The sequence below is a fragment of the Octodon degus genome, unplaced genomic scaffold (genome assembly GCF_000260255.1).
Source record: "Octodon degus isolate 3935 unplaced genomic scaffold, OctDeg1.0 scaffold00165, whole genome shotgun sequence".
Taxonomy (NCBI): Eukaryota; Metazoa; Chordata; class Mammalia; order Rodentia; family Octodontidae; genus Octodon; species Octodon degus.
In genome coordinates, this window is record NW_004524741.1 from 4,380,691 (window position 1) to 4,388,793 (window position 8,103).

At 35.9% G+C, this 8,103-nt stretch overlaps 1 protein-coding gene across 3 annotated transcripts in view; it reads left to right on the forward strand.

The window, feature by feature from the left end:
* Lrrcc1 (leucine rich repeat and coiled-coil centrosomal protein 1) overlaps positions 1-1,472 on the forward strand; it is a 44,998-nt gene extending 43,526 nt beyond the window's left edge. For all 3 annotated transcript variants that reach the window (XM_004643085.2, XM_023703203.1, XM_023703204.1), the window contains one exon: positions 765-1,472. In XM_004643085.2, coding sequence (XP_004643142.1) covers positions 765-887 — 123 coding nt within the window. In that variant the 3' untranslated portion in view covers positions 888-1,472. The remainder of the gene's footprint in view (positions 1-764) is intronic.
* The last annotated feature ends 6,631 nt before the right edge of the window (positions 1,473-8,103 follow it).

An 8,103-nucleotide genomic window follows, 5' to 3' on the forward strand; every position in this document is an offset into this window, starting at 1 on the left:
AGGTGCTGCGGAGTGGTGAGGGGCATCCCAAGGTGGTGGAAGAGAGTCTCACCCACACTGCACCTGGGCTGGGACCAGTAATACGTCCCGCCTGTGCAGGGTAGCTGGAAGCTCTCCCACACACTAACCAGGCATGGGCTTTAACTGGGTCTGGGGGTTCCTGGAACAGGCAGAAATTCCTACTCGGTGGGCAAGGTGAGGGAGGTGCTACAGAGTGGTCGGGGGCGTCCAAAGGGGGTGGAAGAGGGTCTCACCCAAGCTGCGCCTGGGCTGGGACCAGTAGTAGGTCCTGCCAGCACAGGGTAGTGGGAAGCTCTCCCACACACTCACCAGGCCTGGGCTAGGACCTGTGTAAAGATATTGATGGGTAATAAAACTTAAAACTCTGTTCTAAATAGTAAAAAACAGTAGATTACATCAGAAAAATGGGTTTCTTCAGTGTGGTACCTAGAAATTGAGAGGGAGGGGGAGGGAACCGGAGAGGGGGACAGGAAGGAGGAGGAGGAGGAGGAGGCATGGCACATGATAAAAGATGTGGTATTCTTAAGAAAGCATGTGTAGCCATAAAGTATATTGTCCTTTCAGATAATATACATGAAAATACTTTATATACTATATAAATGTTACTTTTCCCTATTAGCATTTGCTTAATATATTTTACTGACTGCATCAGAGAAAAGAATAAGTTGTTGACTTTTTTCATTCAGAATGCATCAAAAAAATACATTTTACTAGTAAAATTAATTATTTACATATTGATTCAGGTTCATCGAGTTGAAGAAGAAATGCGTGAACTTCTGGAAGAAACATGCAAGAACAAAAAAGCAATGGAAGAAAAAATTAAACAACTTGCATGTGCTCTAAATGAGATTCAGCGAGAAATGTGATGATTCTAAGAACAAGTTTAATTGAAATGGACCAGCAGACCTCTTGTAAAAATGATTAAATACTGTATCAGTAGTAACTGATATGACTTTGAAATGTCTCTTTCTATACATTTCATTTTGAATATATTTTAAAAGACTTTGATCAAGTATTTATTGTATATGTAGGTTTTTATAATAAATTGATAATTATGTATATTAGAAAAACGTATCATAATACCTAGACTTCGAACACTTTGTTTTTGTGCTATACATTGTTTGGTAATTACACATTTGCTTACTGATTTGTAAACAAAGCTTAGTATTTTGCCATAAGAGCAAGTGTTTTAATCATTGTTTTGAATCTTACTGTGTCATGAAGAACTAATTATATTTATTGGTTGTCCTTTAGCTGATGTAGCTCTCTATTCCTTTAAAGCGCTTGTGAGATGTAGAAAAAAAATACTTGATGTCTGTATGATAAAAGATGTGGCGTACTTAAGAATGTGTGTAGCCATCTCCACATCACTCATAATTATCGCTTTTTTATAATTCACATGGCATTTCATTAAAGATTACATTTAAGGTCTCATAAACAAGTGTCTGCTCCACAAAAAATCACTACTTTTGAGTTTTTGCTTTTTTTTTTTTTTTTTTGCCATCATCCTGCCTCAGCCTCCCAAGCACGTACCATCACACCCAGCTCAAGTTCCATTCTCCCTTTTAATCACAGTATATGAAGAAAATTCTGATTTCACAGTAGAAACGCACATTTCATATCAGATCATCTATTGCCATTTTATTTTGTCTTTTTTTTTTTTTTTTCTTTTTAAATGTATTTGTTACAGGGTCTCATTATGCAGCTCCGACTTGCCTCCTGTTTTCACCTTCCCCAGCGCTGGGATTACAGCTGTGTACCACCACACCTGTGTCACAGGGTGGCCGGCTTACCCAGTCTCGGTGGTTGGCTGATGGCTGGCTCAGTGCACCCAAGGGTGGGGCCAGCGCAGCCTAAGCAGGCATTTAGTCTGGCCCTTTTGTCAACTCTTAATGCTGTATATATAAAATGGAAATCTAGGTGCTATGCTATTTTTTAACTTACAACTAAATTTTAAAAGTAAAAATATAAGTGCATCTTAAAGAGACAATCTTAACTTCACTGTATGCCAGCTAGGGTAACACACATCTGTACTCACAGCACATAGAAGGCTGAGACAGGAGGGTCACTGAGTTCACAGCCAACCTGGACTACATAGTGAGACCCTGACTCAATAATTTCACTGTAAGCTTCATACTAAAATCAGTGGAACATCAAGTTAGATAAAAAGAATCATGTCTAGACATGTTGGAAAAACTTGAGAAAACCTTAAACAGATTTAAGAAAATATTTTACAGAAGAACCACAATACAGATGCCGAGTCCTCATAAGAAATAGTACAAGCCTGACGTCAATGGATGATGTGCTATACTTGAAGAAAAAATTACTGACTAAAGATTCTCCATCTGGCAAAACTATTTTTGTTGTTTTTGAGACAACTGCTGTGTAGTTCAGGCTAGCTTGGACTCTACGTAGCCTAGGCTGGCCTTGAACTTATAGCAATCCTCCTGCCTCAGCCTCCTAAGTGCTGATATTACAGGTATATGCCACCATGCCTGGCCAGAATTATTCTTTAAAGTCAAACTAAAAACATTCTTAGAAAATATATTGCTAGCTAATATGCTTTAAGAAAACTGTTCAGGAAAATCCTGAAGACTGAAATGATACTAGGTAATAAATTCACTGAAATTTTTTTTCATGGCAAAAGGAAGTTGTTACCACCTTGTATTTTTCTGTTCATTTGGTGATAGGCACTAGGCAAGCTTTATTCCATCGTCCTCTGTAGGTAGGTATCAGTAAGGTGAAGTTTGGAAAGCCAGGGAATTCATCAAGCTCACCCTAGTGTGTCCCATCTCTTGTAGGGGAGGAATGGAGGTGAAATCTGGAGACTAGAAATAGCTTTGCAACTTGTTGGTCTAGGAAAAAGTTGGCTATTCTAAGGTAAACTGGGTAAATTTATATATAAAAGACTAATTTTGACCAGAAGGCAGCAGTAACTATAATGTTTAGGTCATACCATACTATGACAAGTATAAATTTGGAGAAAGGAAATGTAGGTATATTGTAGCATCATTTATGTAGATTTTTTTCAGATTAGCATTAAGTGAATGATGTATAGTCATTAGCATAGCCTCTAAGGAAATAACAAAAAGTGTTTAAAAAATCAACAGTGGAGTTTCCATATAGAATGGCAACCCAGGTTTGCATACCTGCCTTGTAACAAAACAAGCATAACTGGTGAAACAACTATTTAATTTAGAAATTGTCTTGGTGGCATATAGCAAATGAAAAAGTTATTCAACAGAAACAAATCTCAGAAAAGCCCTGTGTCAGTGAACCATGAACTTCTCCCTTCCCTGACCTTCATCTCAGCCTGTAGAAACTCCATACTATATGGTTATGGCCAAAAAGATACAGTTTCTTTACCCCTCTGCTCCTAGTCAAGAGATACGGCATGTCCCCAGGATGGTCAGTTTGTCAAGGTCCTCATCCCTGTCAAAACAGGCTAAATTCCTGCTGATGGCAGCCAGAAATTTCTTTTATCCTTCTGTCAGACGTGTGGCAGACGCTCCATCTGCTCTTGGAAAAGCTGGCCCAACACACTGGAAACCTAGTTACCCTGGCCTTGGCTTATTAGTGAAGTTTCCTACTGGGAGAGAGAAGCCTTGGAGATTAAGAGACAACCTACCACCCTACCTAGTGCCTACAGCACTGGCTGAGGAGATTTTCACTAATAATCAGCAGCAAAGCTCTCCACAAAAGGAAATGAATAGTATATTTGAAGCAACATGTGGGGAAATTCAAGCTATGCCTACCCTCAAAGATACAATTTTATTTTATTTTATCTTTATTGAGTGGCAAGCACTTAGTAAGAGGCTGGCAGCTCAGCAAAAAACCATCCAGCTTACCAGACAAAACCTGAAAGAGAATGACAGCCTTTTTCTGAGGGCAAAAACCTCAAAGACCAGATATGACTGTGTACTGATTGAATTTAATTCAGACTTAAGCAATTGGTGCCCCAGGATTATGTCAAAAATACTAGAACAAATAACGAGCAGTGAATGGGGGCTGACCACTAGAGATGAGACCAGAGAGAGACAGAGACCTTCAGAAACTGCCCTAGGGCTGGCTCATACCCAGTGGTAGGGCACTTGGTTACCATGTGCTAGGGCCTGGGTTTTTGATCCTAGGACTACAGAAAGGAAAAACTCATCCAAAGTAAACTGCATTCTTGATTTTGTACCAGTTAAGCATGAACATAAAAATTTTACTGATTACCAAGGAGAGTAAATCTGGCTGAAATACTATCATGGTTTGGGGTTTTTTTGCAAGGCAAACAATATAGTACAGGACATATTTTATAGTATTGGTTTATAAGCTACCAAACTAATTCAGCTGGGTGTAATAAGTTGACCACTAGTTAGAAATCCCAAATTACTAACAAATAGATTTAAAAAAAAAAAAAGCCTCACAGATGAGAGGATTAATATTCACAGTTGGTATAATATATTCCTTCAAATTTCCAGCAAAGAAAAAATGTAAGACTTCTAAAGGAATAAAAATGTGGGGGAGAGGAGTTTGAAGTAAAACTCTAGGCAGCCATTATAAATATCTTCAAAGAGCTAATGGAAATCATGCTTTAAAAGACATGATACTGCGCATCAAACATAATATCAAATAATTTTACGGATAATAGGGGATGAGAGACTGGGTGTAGTGGCATGCTCACCTGTAATCCCAGCTCTTGGGAGGCTATAAGCAGGTGAATCAGTATAAGTCCAATCTATTTTTTTAATTGAGAAACAAATAGCAATAAGACAGTTTCAAAACTGATTAATAGGACAGTTTCAATAATTAACACATTGTACATTGTTATCTTTTTAGTGGTTATCCATAGTACAAGATGCACACAGGATATCCTGTCCAAACATTAATAATACAAATCTTTCTTCTCATTGAATTAAGTGAAAGTAGCTGTATATCTATCCTAACTATTCTGCATATGCAGATACAAAATGGTCCTTCCTTTGTATCCCCATTTTTGGTTAGTCCTGTCAGAAATGGGTATTCCACTGGCATTTAATACTGTAGGTGCGTGAATTCAGCAAAACAATCCAACACTGTCCAGCAGTCTACAATAGTAGTGGGTTATCCACTAAAGTTGCTGGCTTGAGCCTTTTACAACTCAGCATATTAATATGGCTTTACTTTATATACCTCGTTTTTATACTTTTCTGCTGGATGGTTAAGACCAAGATAAAGCAAGACCTATATAACAAGAAATGTAACTTTTGTATCTGGTAAGGTCAATCAAGTATCCTCAGGATTTATCCTATAACCCTGTACTGCAGGTTGCAGATCCTTTGTCAGTATCAGCCATTGAAAATGGAGTCTAATCTAGTAGTGAGACCCTGAACACTCTGTATACCCTTACCTAAAATACAAAAAAAAGGGGGGGGTTGGTTTTTTGCATGTTTTGGTTTATTTTATTTTGTTTGAAGTACTGGAGATCAAATCCAGGGCTTTGTACATGCTAAGTAAGGGATCTACCACCAAACTATAGCCCCAGTTCTGAAATAAGTATAATTTTTAAAATGAAAAACTTGAAAAGTATATAGTAATGGAAAACTTTAGATTACCATGGAGCTCTATGGTATATTTGAACTACACAAAAGAAGTAGTGATTTTGAACACATATTGATAGAAAGTATGTGATCTCAAGAAGGATTGAAGAAAATTGAACAGAATTTTTTAATATGTAGCACACTAAGCACATGGGCATACTTAGAATATCAAACAAGAGAGATCAGGAGTGTTTGTGACTTCTGAACTTCAAATGTAAGGGAAAAAAATCCATTTTACATCTAAGAAACAACAGACAAACAAAAATAAAATTACTCAAAATTTAGCGGCAGGAGTAAAACAGTCCATCCCAAGAAATCCAACAAAAGCACTAACACTTATGATCAAAAACAAAGGAGGCTAGAGGACAGAATGACATGCATTCAAAATGCTCAAGGAAAAAAAAAATTCGACCAAGACTCAAGATGCAGCAAAACTGTCTTTCAAAAATAAAAAACATTCCTAGATGACATTAGAGAAAATCTATTACTCACTTTATAAGAAATATTGAAGGAAGTTGGGGCTTCAGGTCACTTCAAATAACCCCAGATGGTAATTTGAAATTTTTTTTAAGTAATGGTTATTGTATCCCTATAACTGCATATTTTTTCTTTTATTTGATTAAAAACTACTAATATAAAATGTGTATATAATTGTACCACTGAAAATATAACATCAAAATATGATTTACAGTAGTATAAAAGAAGTAGTGGAAGCAAAGGTCTACAGATGTAAAGAAATAACCAATGGCAACTTCAAACTACAAAAATAAATGGAGAGAGTAAGAAAAGGTAAAACAGTGATGTAAGAAACTGTCAGATCCCCTGCATGCTATGCCGGTCCTGCACCCGGGGCACACTGAGACAGAGATTGAGACTGGGCATGGTGGCGTGTGCCTGTAATCCCAATGCTTGGGAAGTTGAAAACAGAGGGATCACTACTAGTCCATCTGTGTGGTGAGACCCTTAGACCCTCTACCAAATACATTAGAAAAAAAGAATTCTATACTTGCTTTCTTATCAGCTTAATATGCATAAGTAAAAATAAATGAGTAGCTATAAAAATGTATAGTTGGGTTTGAATATGTATAGCCAATAGCACAAAAAGAGGGAATAGACAGATTGAACAGGAACATTTCTGTAATATTGAACTTTATATTAATCTGCTATGTTATAATATGTACATGATAAACCTTTGAGCAATCATTAAGAAATTAAAGGAATTAATATGTCATTAGAAAATGTCCATGTAATATGAAAAGAAAAATTGATCATTTTTTTAAAACATGGCAGATATAAGACACATCAAATGGCTGAGTTAAGTATCTATAAATAAGTATATTGTATTTGGGTGTGGTGGTACACATTAGTAATCCCAGGAACACTTGGGAGGTTAAGACAGGAGGAGGGCCATGAGTTTTCAAGGTCGACAAGGCTATAAAATGAAATAATGAAATAATCCACTCAATGGTAAAAACAGACATCAAAGCAGTATCCACCTATACTGTCTACAGGAGACACATTCAGTTTTAATATACAACAAATGTTGAAAATAAAAAGGATGGAAAATGATATATCATGCAAACAAAATCAAGATAAATTCACCAAGAAGAGAAAATTATATATATACATGCCACTACTTTGAAGATAACAATGTGCAATATATTAACCATTGCTAATTTCCTAATATATATATATATATATATATATATATATATATATATATATATATGAAAAGCACCAAATGTCAACTCTCCCAATTTTATTTAGCAAAAAACTATTTGACATACAGGGGCTAAATATAAATACAATCTTAGGAGAGGACTTTAATGTCCCATGCTCACGGGTCAATCAGACTAAAATCAAAGAAATATTAGAGTTGAACCAAAACATAGAACAAATTGATTAAATAGATACCTATAGACTGTTTCATCCTAAAATAGCAGGATATATTCTCATCTGTCCATGGAACGTTCTCCAAGCTAGACCCAATTTTAGGACATAAAGCATGTCTCAATAAATACAAAATAATTTAAATAACATCTTGTACCTTCTCAGATCACGAAGGCATCAAAATGTAAATCAACAGAAAATATACGAACATAAAGTGAATAATACACTTTTATATAATCACTGGATCATAGAAGAAATCATGGAAGAAGTCTTAAAATTTCTAGAATCGAATGACAACCAAAATACAACGTATCAGAATCTGAGAGACATAATGAAAACAGATCTAATGGGGAAGTTCATAATTGTGACTGCCTATATTTAAACAAACAAAAAAAAGTGCATAATGATCACAAATAAATAACCTAGTGATGTATCTCACAAAACAATCCAAATCCAAAGCTAGTATATGGAAAAAAAGTATAAAGAGCCAATGAGAATGCAATGAAATTCAGACTAAAACATACAAAGAGCCAATGAATCAAAGAGTAGATTCTTTGAAAGGAAAAAAAAAATTGATAAGCCCTTAGTTAAACTTACTAAAAGAAAACAAGAAAGGTTCCATATCAAT